Raw genomic sequence first — 15,456 nt, 5'->3', positions numbered from 1 at the left:
CCCAGGACAAGCCCCTTCCATGCTGCTGGATGTCTCCCTCTTGACACCTGGGCATGAGGAGTGGGGATGCCTGGGAGTGGAGTGCCTCCTCAGCTCTGCCTTTGTCCCCTTCCCGCTGGACAGATCCTCTGAGAGAAGGGCGGCCCAAACACATCTTTCCCTCCACTAGACTTGGGCCGCATCACAGACAGAACAGAAGCCGGAGGGACTGTGCATGATGTTTATTAGTGATGACAGTGAGGTGAGGCAGGGGCTTGTGGAGCATGCTCTGTAGGTCACACACTAGAGCCATAAGGCAAGAGTAGCCGGGGAAACAGGTCCTCTGTGCCCTGTCTCTCCCCATCTAACCCTAACCTAACAAGCGGCAGCTATGAGTCAGGGAACAAAGTCTGGAGCCCGGTTCTCCCAGGATGTATGAGGGACAAGAACAGAAATGACAGGATGCAGGGCAAAAGAATGAGAAAGGCAAAGAGGCCCCCCTAAGTTCTCTGCTACACACGCCTTCCTTCCCCAAACCCCCATCCAGGTTGGCTCCCGTCTGCCACTTGGCTTCACCATGCTCCTGGTCCCTGGTCCTGTCACATGTTAAGAAGCTTCTTGGCAGGGTGAGGAGAGCCCTTCCCTCCAAGAGCTTCGGCTGTGAGCTCTCTCTGGCCCGAGTGTGGCCAGCCTGCTGCTCCAGTCTTGGATGTGGCTGCCACACCCCAGCAAATGGATGGGTGTGCCACCCTGGGGGGCTATGATTGTCTCATTTCTAATGTGTGGCAGTGAGGTGACTGGAGGCCCTGGATGCCAAAGCAGTCCCTTGATTGTCAGGACTTGTGCCTGCTCAGGGACCTTGTTTCTTCCTCATGCCATGGTGCCCACACCCCACCTTTTTGCCACTTTAATGGGGCATCCCTTCCCTGAGTCTGGTGGGAAGGACCCTGCTAAGGGGATCCTGGCCTGAGGGCACTGCCCAGTGGGGCAGCTTCCTGTGTGGGAGGAGAGGAAGGTGCCAGGGGTGCAGAACACACAGCTAGTACCTGGAATGGGAGCCTAGTAGGGGTCACTGCCCAGGAGGTGAGGGGGCCCCCTGTTTCTCCCAGAACCTTGGGACCACAGGCAGCCCTGAAGCTGGGGCTGGGCAGGGGGTTTTGGGGGCTGAGCCTAGTGCCAGCCTAATGCCAGTCTAATGCCACCCTGCCTGGAGTGGGCCCCCCAGCCAGCTGCGCCTGTGCCTGCCAGGGTAGGGCAGCAGGAGGCTGTCAGTAGCTATCCTTGGGCCAAGGCCGGTTGCGCTGCCAGTTCCGATCATTGTGGTTGTGCTCCGAGTCCTGGGCTAGAAGCCGGTCTTGGGGGTCATGCCCGTTAGCACTAGGCAGCCCCGAGGTGTGTTGGCGGTGAGGCTGGTACAGGTCCTGGTAGGCATCTGCATAGTCCTCCTCCAGGTGGCGGGAGCTACGCCGTGAAGATCCTGTCCAGGCTTGGCGGGAGCTCTCGCTGGCCTCATCAGAGGGCATCAAGCTGTCCCGCTCGAGGGGGGAGTGCTCCTCGCCACGCTCCCCCAGCAGCTGCTGGTTCTGGGGGCCATACAACAGCTCTCAGTGAGGCAGTACAGACCTCACCTTGTCTTCTGGTGAGGTGCGAGATTCTTCCCCCCTCAACTCTCAATTCCCTGGTACAGGAAATAGTGCAAGGAAGAAGCATGCTGGAGCATTTTTCCTCTTCGAGAGAGAAAACTGGAGCTTCGACTCCTGCAAAATTCAGGCTCTGCCTTCAAGGCAGCCTGGGAGAAGGTTTGGAGATTGTGTTTCTCTTGACCCCTAGGAAACTAATCTCTGACGTATCCATCTCATTGATTGATTCCCTCTCTCCTCAGGAAGTTCCTTTGCCCGTCTGTACTAGCTCTGTAGAGCAGAGCTGAGAATTGTACAATCCTTTGGCATGCTGAACTGGAGGCCAAGGACAGTCCTCTGGGCAGGGAGGGGCAGTGCCTTGGCTGGCTTAGCTTGAGCATCTCTGCCCACTGGAAATGGTTACCTGAAGTCCGGGGATGGCACTGGGAGGACCCAGAAGTCCGGGGCCAGGAGCTGGGTGGTGCGTGGCCCGCCAGTAAACCTCCAGGTACTCAGCCAGGTGCTCACAGGCATCCTCCAGCTGGTTCTCATCCAGAATCACATCAAATGACTCCTGGGGAGGGGGAGGAAGGTGCAACGTTGGTTTCCCCTCAGCAGCAGCCCCCCACCCATCTCTATCACTGCCGCAGCCCTGGGGGAGTGGGCACAGGAGCAGCTGACCCAGGCACTCACCGGTGGGCACTGAACCAGCTTATCATATGCCATCATCTGTACGGTCAGGTGCTTCATCTGTGACTTCCCCCGGGAGCGAATGAGACGCTGGAGTACCTGAGCCAGGAGGGCAGAGCTAGGCCTGGAGTCTCTCAGGACTCTGGGCAGAGCTGAGCCCGGGCAGAGCTGGGCATTTCCTCCACTTGTGGCATCAGTAGCAGGTGAGGATGACTCAGAGTTGTGTTAAGGGCAGCAGGAAAAGGGAACTCAGGTGCCCCAGGCAGGGACCAAGTAGAGTCATGCCACATTCTAGTAGGACAGCCCTGTGGGCCTCCTCCATGAGCCCAGCTGACTTACCTTTGGTGAGGACACTTTGACAAAGACGATGATGGGGGCCAGCGAGGTCTTGGCCAGCTGTGCTGGGTGGTTGATGGTGTCAGCGTCCAACACTACTAGCTGCAGGGATTTGGCCAGCTCAAATATGCGCTCGATCTCACTCTGCACTTCCGCTATGGAGGGAGGCAGCAGCAGTGCTCACCAGGAGCTCTGCCCACTGCTCGCTCCAGCAGGCTTTGAGGGCTCCCGAATGGTGGACATGAAGGAATTGGAGGAAAAGGGCATTCATCAAAGCCTGGACAGGCAAAGGAATGGGAATTGAGGAGGAGGGGTGTGTTCTTGCCAATCCTGGGGGCAGGTAGAGGAGTTGGGCAGAAAGACAAGGAGGTAAGGAAGAGAAAAGGGAAGAGGGGCCAGGCATGGTGGCTCATGCCTGTAATCCCAGCATTTTGAGAGGCCAAGGTGGGCCGATCACTTGAGGTCAGGAGTTCGAGACCAGCCTGGCCAACATGGTGAAACCCTGTGTCTACTAAAAATGCAAAAATTAGCCAGGCGTGGTGATGGGTGCCTATAGTCCCAGCTACTCGGGAGGCTGAGATGGGAAGATCGCTTGAACCCAGGAGGTGGAGGTTGCAGTGAGCTGAGATCTCACCACTGCACTCCAGCCTGGGCGACACAGCGAGACTCCATCTCAAAAAAAAAAAAAAAAAAAAAAAAAGAAAAGGGAGGAGGAAGGTTCTCACTGGCACTTGGGTGGGCACAGAAGCAGGTGGTGGGGACTTCTCACCAATGCTGGAGCGGGCAGAGGAGCGCTCAATGATGGTCCTCTTGCCAGGATTGTTGAGCACAGATCGCTTTGCCAGGGAGAGGTCGGCTGTGACTCGGGTGATGGAGATCCTGGGGTGGGAGTGGAGAATCACAGCTTGCTTCTAAACCTGTGCTTCAGCCTCTCCTTACTCAGCTCCCACTAACTCTTCCCTTAGAGAAGACTAGCTACAGGCATCTGGAAGTAGGCCATGAGCTTCTCCTTGGTTCTCAGGCCACCTCAGGCCAGGGCAGCTTACCTGCCATCAAATCTGTGTTTGAGGAAGTCGAAGAGAGCCTTCTGCATCATGTCTGTGACCTGGGGGAGGGCATGGCACTGATGAAGGGCCCTTTTGGAGAGAAGCAGCCTCCCCATGCATGGCTCCAGAGTCAATGCCCTCCACATACACACCCTGGAGGGAGGAGACACACCCCTTCCACTTTCCCTAGGGACTTCCTGTGGCAGGCTTGGTAGAGGCGACTCTTTGGGGTCAAGGACCTCCTCTCACCTCGTAACCTTTCAGAGAGGGTCCCACCAGCACCACAGGCCGCATAGAGGGCACCACGTCGTATGGGGGAACATGTTCCGCCTGCAGAATGGACATGAGGTCAGTAGAAACCATGGCCCTGGTGCCTGTCTCATGCCTGGTTGGCGTCAGGGCAGATCCAGAGGTTCTGGGCTCCCTCCCCTCTCTGTTCTACCCTCCAACAATGACTGCCTAGAACACTGTCCCCAGAGTCATAAGCCATGATCCCCCCAGCCCAGGTCCCTTCCTTGACTCACCTGCTTTTGCTTCTGCTTGGCTTTTTGGAAAAGGAAATATAAGATTAAAGTTGGTGAAGGGGGAAAGGTCCCTGGGGGCATGGTATCCCCGTCCCCAGGGGAGATACTGGCTTCTCCCCACCCCTTCTGATCCCTCCACAAACCCTTCCCACACAGTTCACTTGGGCAGGATCCCCCCTTTCCCTGTGTCTTAGCTACCCACCTACCCAAAATGGGTGGGTTGGGGGGAGGCTACCTAGAGATGGTGGAGGCGAGCGTCGGTTGCCAATGTCACTCAGGCTGGAAGGGTTCCCAGATCTCCTGAGAAGAAAGGGAGGCGAGAGAGAGGGAGAGAAGAATGTGTCTCTGTGTATGTATGTTCTATGCATTATTTAATAATTGTACACAATTCCATATGCTTTATCTAGTGAGACAGGTGTACATGCAATGTGTGTGTGTGTTTGTAGATTTATTTAGTGTGAGTGTGGAGAGCTGGGCATATGTGTATGTGTATTTCAGGGGGATATGCATGTGTATGGCATGCACGGTGACGTGTCCTGTGGGTGCAGTGCAAGTGTTTGGGGTGTGTTTACTGACTCATAGCTCAACTCTCACCTGGCCTTCTGCTCCTGTTTGAGCCGGATGCTCTCCAGGCGCTGGGGGCTGGGGATGAACGCGATGTCCCCGCCCTCTTTCACTAGCCGCCCGATCCACCAGTCATTGCTGTACTTCTGGGGGTAGGTGGAGCAGGAAGAGGTGGTGAGAGGAGCGCCCCGCCCCAGTCCTGGCTCTTCAATGTGAAGAAGCCAGCGAGGCAGTCACTGAGCTGGTCTGAGGAATGCAATGCAAGGGGCTGTGGGCAAAAGGGGCCAGGGGAAAGGACAGCCAAGTTCGGGCCACCCAGGATTTCTGAGTGAGGCACTGCAGCTGTCACAGGGGACCTCGGAGGCAGCTAATCTAACTGCTCACTTGACAGACATGAGGACTGATGCCCAAGCCAGGTCTCAGAAGGATGGAGACCCTGGGGATGAGATCTTAGATATGAGGGGTGGACAGGTGTGTTAAGGAGAAGAGCTGATTAGCTTGGGGAATTAGACTGAGGATTGAAGTCAGAAGCATTGGGATCTGGAGCAAGAGCAAGAAAATGAAGTGTTAGAGGCTTCTGGAAGTAGGGGGGTCGATCACCTCTTTAATGTGCAGAAAATCTTTGGCCTCAAAGTTGACTCCAGAGCCCTGGACTGGGCACTCCTCATCCAGTACGCCACAGTAGCTGACATTGGTCCTCACCGCAAATGCCACAGGTTTGTGCTGGAGAATTTGGCCATTAGTGCAAGTGAGAGAAGCCTCGAAGCACCCCTTCCAGCTTCAGTGCCCCAACAGCAGAAGGCCGTGGCCTCCGCCCATCATATACACCCTCTCACACTCAAGGACATCCTGCCCAAGGACCCCTTGGGACTTAGGACCGAGTGCAGGTTTCCACCTAGCTTGCCCTCCTGTCTTGCCCCATGCCAAGAAAGTATACCTTGGCCCTTTCGAGCTGCTGCTGAGCCTGGCTCTCTACTTCACGCCGGGCACTCTCCCGGTCCTCCTCCAGGGAGACGTCTGAGTCCAGAGATGGGCGGCTGGTATAGGAGTCGGCTGAACCCTGGGTTGGGAAAGAGGCTGTGACTCCCAGGCTCTGGCATGAAGGATGCTATGGAGGCACCCTCCTCACCTTACAGTGTTGCCTCTATTGCCCCCAGTTTCTCCATCTCCAAGGGGGTGGCTGGGTCCCTATGGCCCCTCCTATCTCCTGAGAAGGGCCCCAGTGCCTCTGAGGCTACAGGAAAGCTGGCCCAATCCATAGGTGCAAAGATCTGGGCCCCTCCTCCCCCAAGCCTATTAATAATGCAGCTTTGAATAGAGCCTTCACTTCTCTCTTTCCTCCCTTTTCTCCCCTCTAACATGTCCTCTGAGCCGAGGGAAGGGAGGTATGCTGAAGATGATGTATTAGAGATGATTCTGGATCCAGGAGACCCAGCCCTCTTGTTCACAGCAGCCTGCAAAGCAGCCTGGACATCATCCCTTTAAGATGCCTGGCAGGAGTCCAGCCAGCCGCAACAGTCAAGAGACACTGGTTGGCACAGCACCAGTCCTGAGTATGGGGATCCAGCCATCTGCCCCCTAAGATCCCACTTTCCCTACTCCAATAAGGCTCTGAAGGCTCCCAAATGGTGAGTCCTTACCCTTCCAGGGTGAAGAGGAGGACACAAAGCTGCCAGCTCCTAGAAGTTGCCTCCCCTTTGCTCTCCCCACCCCCTACTTTTCTTCCTCCCACACCTGCTGGGGCAACTGGCCAGGTGTGGGCAGCAAACAAGACACAGACCAAGAAGAACACAAAGCTGTCTCCCTGGGCGCAGGTGAGGCTGGGCCACGCCTACCACTTGGCCTACATCTCCCCACTCCTTTCCCAGGCCCAGGGGACATCAGCCCTAGAAGAAGGCTATGCTAGTGCCAGGCAACCTAGCTACGGAGCAGGACCCCGGGGATGTGGGGAGGGGGTAACATGAGCAAGGAGAGTCTCTGAGTCCTGCCCATAGGAAAGGTCTTGGGCAATGAGGGTGCATTTGACGGTCACAGAGCTCAGCTTCAAGGCCATGAGGGAGAGGCACAAATGAGTAAGGGACGCTGGACTTCGAGACAAGAGCCCAGAGGTTAGGATGTCTGGGTTTCCTCCTCTGTCTAGGGAAAGGGAGTCTTTCGTTTCCTGCCTCAGTTTTCCCTCTCTGTGGGGAGAAGCCTCAAGTGATACTTCCCACAATTCTGAGATGCCAGTGGCAGAGAGAAGGGATAAGCCTAGATAAGGGGTTCATGCAGGAGTATGTGTGTGTATAGGGGAACGGCCTTTCGAATGTCCTCGGGTGGAGGAACATTCTCTCACGCTCACTGGGCATGACCACCTACGGAAGGCAGCAGAGGCCAGACTCTTAGAGGAGAAGGCAAAATCACATACCTGCTGTCCACCATGCCCTCTACCCCCACCTTGCCTTGGGCAAGAGGGCTGTTCAGCTAGGGGTCAGCCCAGGCTCTCGAGCCTTAGGCTAAAGACAGTGTCTATAGTAGACCAAAGGCCTGAAGATAGCACAAGGGGGAAAGATCTTTCATTTTACAGAAGAGTAGTCCGCTGGCTGTTCCTCATCTCTCCTGAGAACAAAATGAGGCTGGATGGCAGCAGGATAAGTGGGGGTTGAACCCCAGAAATAATCTTTGCACAGGGTGAGGGACCTCCTTCCCAGGGGTCTTAGGACACAAGAGAAACCTCTGTGGGATGTTGGTGTCTGAAGCGACCAGACAGGGGCCAACAGGCTGGGAGGCAGGAGGCAAGGCAGATGACCACTCACTTTGGTACAGATACATCGGGTACGTCCCAGAGGCCCAGCACCGTGCTAAAAGAGGAGTCTGACCTTTTCTGCCTGTGCTCCAGGCTCTCAGCCCAATTTAGTAATCTTTATTTTTATTATTTTATTTATTTACTTAGAGACAGGTCTTGCTCTGTCACCCAGGCTGGAGTGTAGTGGCACAATCATAGCTCACTGCAGCCTTGAACTGCTGGGCTCAAGCGATCCTCCTGTCTCCTGAGTAGCTAGGACTACAGGCATGCGCTACCATGCCTACTAGTTTTTTGTAGAGACAGGATCTTGCTATGTTGCCTAGGCTGGTCTCAAACTCCTGGGCATAAGCCATCTTCCTACCTTAGCCTCCCAAAACGTTGGGATTATAGGCATGAGTCTCTACGCCTGGTTTAATTTAGTAATTTTTTTTTTTTTTTTTTTTGAGACAGAGTCTCACTGTGATGCCCAGGCTGGAATGTCGGCTCACTACAACCTCTGCCTCCCGGGTTGAAGCAATTCTACTGCCCTAGCCTCCTGAGTAGTTGGGACTACAGGCATGCGCCACCATGCCGGGCTAATTTTTATATCTTTAGTAGACACAGGGTTTCACCATATTGGCCACGCTGGTCTCCACCTCCTGACCTCAAGTGATCTGCCTCGGCCACCCAAAGTGCTGGGATTACAGGCGTGAGGCATTGCTGGCGGCCTAATTTAGTAATCATAACGCCTGGGGCATCTGGGTTACCTGACCTCTCACCCTGGGATGGGAATCACAGGATCTCTCCCTAAATATTTAATAAGTTGTGCTCAGAATGGAACCCCCTTTCCATTACTCCCAAGTCCTCCAGGCTCACTCATCTCTAGTGCTCCAGTATTACTTGGGGAGGCCAGGGCTGCCCTGCCAAGCATGATTTAGGGTCTTACCTTTCCTGTACCCTGCTACGCCAAAATAGCCAGAGTCTCAGTACTTTGGAGCTGCCAGGAGTTGGCACAGTGCCCTGGTGGTGCCCCCCTTGCCTAGTGAGTGTGTGGGCAGGCTGCAGCTCCTCTCTTGCCTGGCACGGGGGAAGGAGAGGAGGGAGATGAGCCGTTGGATTTATTTAGAGCCTGATCTCCCTCCTACTGCTTCAGAGGGGGCCTCAGGGAGAGCAAGGAGCCAGGCAAGAGAAAGGGAAGTTGGGGAGGGCAATCAGGAGCCAGAGAGAGATGGGAGGGAGCAATGGGTCAGCAGGCTGCCCTCCAACACCATCCACATGTCAGTCTGTTCCTTGCAATAGTCCTTGCCTTCTCACCAGGGATGGGAAGAACCTCCTAGGGCCATCCAGCCCCACAGAGAGGTTTGTTCTCAAGCTCACCTTGGCACCCTGGGCTATACCAGCTGTCCCTTCAACTGTCACAAAGAGGTGTCCACCAGAGCCTTGAAAATGATCTGCTCTAGCGGCAATGTAATTAGCCGCAGAGGCCCCATGGAGAATTGGGCCCAGAAGGAGCCCAGTCCCAGAAAAGGACAGTTGCCTATTCTGAACATCAGCTTTCATCTATCCTGGGCCTGGCAGCAAGTGATGGGAGAAGACTTGAACATGAACTCCTCTTTCCGACCCAGGGGTGCTCCAACCTATCGGGGCCCCTTCCAAGTCATCTAGTGGTCCACTCCTAAGGAGGCCTTCTTACAGGACATTTGAGGGAAAGTTGGCAGCTCCAAGGGGCTGAGAAGCTGCTCCGCATTCTTGCCCCATCTTTCCAGGCACTCTCCCTGCTGTCTGAGCTCCGGGAATCACTGCTTAATGAGCTGATTTGTCTCAGTGGGTCAGGAGATAAAAGCAGAGAGGAGAATTAAATATTTATCGGTTGCCTGTTTCTCTGAGCAAAGCGCTTCCTCTCCATCCCCAGGCCCTCAGCTCCTCTGGCCTCACCTCCAGGCCCTCCATGCTGGGCAAGAGCTCAGGATGCCCGCTGCTCAGAGGAAGCCTCAGCAGGGGGCTGTGGAATAGATGGGGCTCAGTCACCTGGCCTACCCATGTGCTGGGCGCCCAGGTTTCAGCCTGGGAGAGAAACTGGGCTAGAGAAAGGGTGAGGAGATGAGGCAATGAGCAGAGATGGAGGGGGTGGAAGGGAATAATGGAGCTCCTCAAGTTTTAGGATCCGTCTGTCTGAAGACGCTGGTCCCTGGCTCCCTGATGTCCTCTCAGCTCCCTGATGTGTCGTTTGCTTGAGGCACAAGAGGTCTGGAATGTCTGCCTCCCCAGCCACCTCGGCGGCTCTCCTAGCTGTTGTGTTCAGACCCCAGAAATCCAGAATTTGGAACTCCAGACATGGCGTGTTCCCTCTCCACAGCCTCTGTGCCCTTGGCCTCCAGCCCTGCCTTCTCCCACCCCTCTTTCCTGGGCCGTGGAGCCACCTGCTTGAGCCCTTCCCCTATACTGCCCCCTCTCTGCACACACCCGATGCCTGAGGGTCTGAGTCTGGGTCGCTGGGGAACGCTTGGCATGAAAATCCATCTCCCCACGTTCTTAGAGCGCCCCCCTACAAACCCTGCCCTGCCACTGAGGCGTTTTTCAAAGTCCTGAACCGGGGAGAGGGTTGAAGGGAGAGGAGGTGTCACCCCAACTTCCCCGCCCCCACCCTCACCGTGGGCACTCACCGCCTCCGAGTCCTCAAACCCGGGCACGTAGGAGTCGTCATACATGGGGGAGTCCGGGTGGGGGGAGCGAGCGGCGCCGGGGGCGGGAGCGGCCCGGAGGCAGGGGCAAGGACTGCGGGCCGCGCCCGGGAGATGCCACCGAGCCCCGCAGCCCTGCGGGCGGCGGCAGGGAGCGAGAGAGCGCGAAGGAGGGAGCGAGCCGCGAAGACCAGCTGCTCGGAGCTCAAATCACCGCTCCCCCCACCCCACCCCCCAAACCCAGCCGGTCCCACCCCGAGCGCGGCTGAGGAATCTGGCGCCGGCTCCTACAACAATAGTGCCCGCCCACCTGACCCCCTCCCCGGGAGAAGGCGGGGGCGGCGAGGGGGCGGCGGCCACAGGGGAGCCCGGGCCAGGCCGGGAGAGGGGAACGGACCCGTGCTGGGTGGAAGGTGGGTCCCCGAGCACCTACGGGGCCGTAGCGGCGGGGAGGAAGGGGAGGAGAGGCTGCGGGCAGGGCGGATCCAGGCAGGGAGGAGGCGGGGCGAGGAGAGATGCGGAGACAGAGACGCTCGGCAACCCAGGAACTACTCCGCCGGGAAACAAAGGGCTGCGGCGGGGGAGGGAGGGGGCGCTGAGACCGCGAGGGAGACGCGACCAGGGCGGAGACTGGAGAGGGCGCAGGTGTCGAGGAAACCGGAGAGAGAGAGGCAGAGGGAGGACGGAGAGGACAGGAAAATGGGGAGACCCTGGGAGACAGAAGAGGCGCGGGAACGAGCGGCAGACGGGGGAGGGGTCCCAGGCGACAGCAGTTCGGGTCTGGGCCCGTGCGTCCCGGAGGCTCCGAAAGCAAACCCAGCAGTGGTCCCGGGGGGGAATGGGCTTGGTGCCCCCAGGCTAATGACAGGACGGCAGCTCCTGCCCAACAGGTGCCCGGCCCCCTCAGTACGGGGACGCTGCGGCAAAGGCGGTGTTGCTCAACCCTTGAGAAGGGGGGAACTTTCCGTGAGCTGGGTAGGCCTCCCCACACCTGTTGCACGGATAGATTTTGTCTTAGTCCTGCCAGGATGGGGCTTCCCTTCCCCACTTCCCTGCCAAGGATTGTGCCAGACAGTGCCAAGGCATCCTTGGGAACTGGGGCAGAAAGGGGCTGTTTTAGGTGAGCCTAAAGGGAGGGGGAAAGAAGCCAGAAGGTGGAGGTAGGGGGATAGTTGTGGGTGGGATCCTGGCTGCACTGGGGTTGGGAGAGGAAAGGGCCAGTCTCCTCGGAGTCACTAGGGTAAGGCCAGATTCTCCCCTTAGCAGAAGGGCTTGTACCACTCTGCACCACTCAGTCTCCTTCACAGGAGCATTGAGATTTGAGGTAAGAGAGCCGCAGCCCTTATCTTGAGGAAACTTTCCCCAAAGATCCACCCATTTGAGCTTCTCCTTTTTTCATCTCCTGAGCAAAATTCCTTCTTTGATTTTTGACTGCCTACCTTTGTGCCCCACGAGGAGGATGTGCGTAGACAGGGGTTACACTTGGAGGCCTCCTGGTGCCCATGCTCTTGGCCCTGAGCTCAGTCCTTTTCCTTTCCCAATTTCTCACACCCAGGAGTTCAGCAATCTGCTCATCCCTCCTAGGCTTGAGGAGAATCAGAAATCCAAAACTCTGACATGGCTTAGTAAGATCTATGGTAGAAAGCACTGTGCATGGGAGAGAGAAAGCCCACCCAAACCAAGTGGCTTTCCACCTGGGTCACTTATCGGTGTTATCTTGGCAAGACAAAGAAGAGCTGCATCTTCAGACTGACATCTTTAGTCCGTCTACTGTGGGTGGCCCAGAGCAGCCTTGCCCAGCACCTTCCTCATGCTGGGTTTGACAAGCAACTTTGTTGCAGCCCCTGTGGCTGAAGGGACCGTCTCCTCTCCTGAGTCCAGCACCAACTGGGGTTTGGTCATATACTGGATTCTTCTGTATTGGAAGTTCCCAGACACTGCCCACTTTTGTGCCCTCACCCAGTTACGCAGTATTCCTAGTATCCCCCTCTTTCATCCTTTCTCTTCAATTCCCTCTGTCTTTCAGGGGCCTGGAGAGGTGTCAAAGAGTAAGACCCTCAAGGTGCTCTTCTCCTGGGAGATGGCTCTAGTGAAGAAAGCAGTGGCGGAGGCAGCTGTTTCTCTTCCCATCCCTGCGTCCACTCTCCTGGCCTCTCCTTTTGGGACTCTCTCCACCCACAGAAGATCCTGGGGCTGTAGGTAACAGCGGATCTGCCATCGGCAGCACTCCTTCCTCACACTCCTTGTAATCTCCCGCGACAAGGTTGTCTAAGTCTGCTCCTGAGGCATGTGTTGCCATGCCAACCATCCCCAGGAGATGGGTTCAAGTTCCTCATACCTGGGCCCATCCCCTGGGTCCTGCAGGAGCTTCAGAGCTTCCCTCCTTCTTCTTATATCTCTGGGTTGCTATCCAATGCCCCTTTCATTTCTCATCTCACCCACACCTGCCCACTCCAGTTCTAATGCCAACTTGGTGACTTCTTGTCCTGTGACAGGACATGTGCCTGTCAGTATCCATGTAGCCCTAACCTTTTTTCTTTTTCATGGCTGGGCATAAAGGGAGAGAGCTGAGGGCAATAAAGGATCAGGGGAGAGGCTCCTCCTGCTGATTCTTTCTAGGAGAGAGTTGTTAGACTGGCAGCTGGCAGGTACCCAAGTCATAGAAGCAAGACATAAGAGGAAAAGCCTGAATAATCAGGTTTGGGAGCTGGAATATATGGAAACCTTCTTGGGAGGTTTCAGAATATATTCTAGCTTCTCCTCTAAGTGTACCAGGAAGCTAGGCAGATCCCAGTCCCTGGGCACTGAATGGGGAAACTGAGGCAGAGGCTAGGCCTTCTGGGAAGACTTAAAGACTCCTCCCCAGCAGTTTTTAAGATCTGGACCAAGTGGAGGCCCCTACCATTCTGGCTGCTAGGCTGCCAGGGAACTCAGGGACAGGCGCTAGGGGAGCTTGGCAGAGCCCTTCTTGTAATCTAGCCCCTTTTTTCTGGCTACTCAGTCAGTCCTCTCCTCCCATCCAATCCCAGTACTAGGAAGCTGCCAGCTCTGGCCGCTCCCTCCTCTCTAACCCGGTGCCTCTTCCACCCCTGGCCTCACTTCCTCCGGTTTCTCTCCCTCCCCATCGGTGCAGTCTCCCCCAAACGCGTGCCCCCTTCCTAGCTTGGAGCGGAGCTCTCCTCCCGCCCAGTGGGGAACCCCTTCCCACGACCCCGCCCCCCCCACGGTTACCTCGTTCAGCAGGAAGGTTGCACTGGAGTCAGAAAAAGACATAGACCAGGCTAGCGGCCTCTCCCTCTCCCCCGGGCCGGGGGCTCCGAGGCGGGAGCACAACCCGGCCGCTGCTCTGCACGCTGCTCCCGCCTGCACGCCTGGCCTCGCCCCATGCCCGCCCGGCTCCGCCGCCTGCTCTCTTCCCTCTCTCCTGGTTCCCTCCCTCTTTCTCCTCCCTCCTCCCTCCTCCCTCCCTCCCTCTCCCTTCCTTTCTCGCCGCCTCTGTCAGTCTCTGGCTCTCCCTGCCTTTCAGCCCAGCCTCTCTCCACTTCCGTCTCTCCTGTCTAAGGTCCCCGTTCTGTTTTTCCGTGTGCCTCCCACTGTCCTTCCATTCCCACGTCGCACCCTCGCTCCTCGGCTTCCCCTGTCCCTCTGCTTCTTCCCTAAAGTCCTCCCGAGAAAGAGTAGGGACTCTGGAGCTTCCGCCGCCGCAGGCAGAAGGGCAGGAAGAGCTCCAGGGCTGTCCCAGCTCCTGAGCTCTTGGCGGAAGCTTCTGCTCCCTCCTGACCCTGCTCCGTGCGCCGGGCGCCCATCCTCCGGCGGCGGCTGCTTCGACCCCGACCTCGGCGGGGGAAAGGACCGAAAAGCAAGAGTGCTGGTGCTCGGCTCGCCCTCCTAAGCGTCAAGGCGCCCATCCACCCGTCCCCGGCTCGGCCCTGTGTCTCCAGCGGGATCGGCATCCCTGTGGGGAGAACCCAGCTGGGATCGCCCCGCGCCTTTGGAGTCTCTGCCGTCTCCCCTGTCTCCTGGGTTCTGGTGCCGCGGGTCTCAGCTCCGCGAAGGGGAAGGGCGAGGCGAAGCGACGCGGCTCCTTCTCGACCGGCTACAGCGCCCCCTGGGCTCGCTGGCCCGGCGGCTACACGCGCCCTCCAGGTGGCGGCACCGCCTGGTGTCCGGTCCCCGGGCCGCGGGGTCCGGCCCTGCCAGCAGGCGGCGCTGCCTGGGCCAGAGCAGGAGGGACGCACCCCGGATCCAGACACCGCCCAAGCCCAGGACGAACCCCTCTCCCCCTCCTTTCTCCAGGAACTGCAGTCCCAGCTCGAGACCCCCAGTAGGAGACCCCAGGCTGCGCTCTACTTATTCCCACCCCGTGGGGCTCCTTCGAGACACCCGCGCCCTTCCGGGACCCTAGCCCGTCCCTACCTCCATCCTGGTCTCGAGGGGCGCCTCAGCTAAGCCGGGCAGCGTCCTGGCCGGGACTGGGCAGCAGGGAGTACAGAGTCGCGGGACCGCTCCTCGGGTCATTACCCCTCCCGCCCCTTTCTGCGGGTGCGTCAAACAGGACAAGCCCAAGTTCTGGCGGGGGAAGGGGGAGCGGGGGTGTAGTCCCAGCTGGCTCTCTCTCTGGACACTTCTGAGCGGACAGACCGCTGATTGGTCCCTTCACACCCCCAACGCCCCCAGGCTGGACCCTTCTCCAGACCAAAGACGGCGCCTGGGGCGGGGAGAGACGGACCCCCTTCATGGAGACAGACGCACGCTGACTCCGATTGACCCAGGTCCCCAACTTCCCCTCAGCATTAACTAGAACGCTCTCCCTTTCCAGTGGAGGGCGTCCCACCCTTCTTCCCGGCCGTTCTTTTAACCCACTTCCCCTGGGAGTTTCCGGGACCCCTCCCCTCAATCCTCCCATCCCCGGGATCTCGGGAGACTGTTCTTCCCTCTCTGCTCAGCTGACCCTCCACTTGCCCCCATTTCTGAGGGAGGTAAGTTGGGGGAGAGTAAATTCTCTCTCCACTCCCGGCTCCTCCTGAGGCTGGATTTAACCTGGAAAGTGCTTTGAGAAGGCACCTCCTCCCCCACTCCCTCTGCAGTCAATTGGATCACGGAGCCCCTACCACCCACCCACCCCCAAGTTGCTCAGCTTCGACCATTCAGAGGAAAGAGGTTATGTTATGTGTGCGTGTTAAAAATGTGTGTGGAGGTTTTTTATGGTTTTGTTTTGTTTTTTGACTCTAGTAGAGGGAGCAAACGCTTTGC

General features: G+C 57.5%; 1 protein-coding gene across 3 annotated transcripts; it reads right to left on the bottom strand.

Annotated features, from left to right (window-relative positions):
- Positions 1–206: 206 nt before the first annotated feature.
- CACNB3 (calcium voltage-gated channel auxiliary subunit beta 3) lies at positions 207–15,317 on the bottom strand. Of its 3 annotated transcripts, none has more exons than XM_002823165.6 (13): positions 14,620–15,317; positions 5,696–5,818; positions 5,359–5,481; positions 4,789–4,904; positions 4,430–4,494; positions 4,195–4,214; positions 3,920–4,000; positions 3,671–3,729; positions 3,394–3,503; positions 2,628–2,779; positions 2,292–2,387; positions 2,023–2,172; positions 207–1,562 (listed from the first exon to the last, which is right to left on the bottom strand). In XM_002823165.6, the coding sequence occupies exons 1-13, from the start codon at positions 14,719–14,721 to the stop codon at positions 1,248–1,250; spliced, it is 1,512 nt and encodes a 503-aa protein (XP_002823211.4). In that variant the 5' UTR covers positions 14,722–15,317; the 3' UTR covers positions 207–1,247. The 3 variants fall into 3 exon arrangements, with proteins under 3 accessions (XP_002823211.4, XP_002823212.2, XP_002823210.2); XM_002823166.6 differs by lacking the exon at positions 14,620–15,317 and adding an exon at positions 13,435–13,644; XM_002823164.6 differs by lacking the exon at positions 14,620–15,317 and adding an exon at positions 10,186–11,624.
- Positions 15,318–15,456: the final 139 nt, after the last annotated feature.

This window comes from Pongo abelii, chromosome 10 (assembly GCF_028885655.2).
Source record: "Pongo abelii isolate AG06213 chromosome 10, NHGRI_mPonAbe1-v2.0_pri, whole genome shotgun sequence".
In the NCBI taxonomy this organism is placed as follows: Eukaryota; Metazoa; Chordata; class Mammalia; order Primates; family Hominidae; genus Pongo; species Pongo abelii.
The sequence above is the reverse complement of the archived record's forward strand: the minus strand, read 5'-3'. Positions and strand labels throughout refer to the sequence as shown.

Coding starts and splice junctions, on each gene's coding strand:
- CACNB3 (XM_002823165.6), bottom strand. CDS start 14,721: ATGACCCGAGGAGCGGTCCCGCGACTCTGTACTCCCTGCTGCCCAGTC. Junction 4,905..5,358: donor ATTTTCTGCACATTAAAGAG/GTGATCGACCCC, acceptor ACCTACCCCCAG/AAGTACAGCAATGACTGGTG. Junction 3,730..3,919: donor CCTCTCTGAAAGGTTACGAG/GTGAGAGGAGGT, acceptor GCCCTCCCCCAG/GTCACAGACATGATGCAGAA.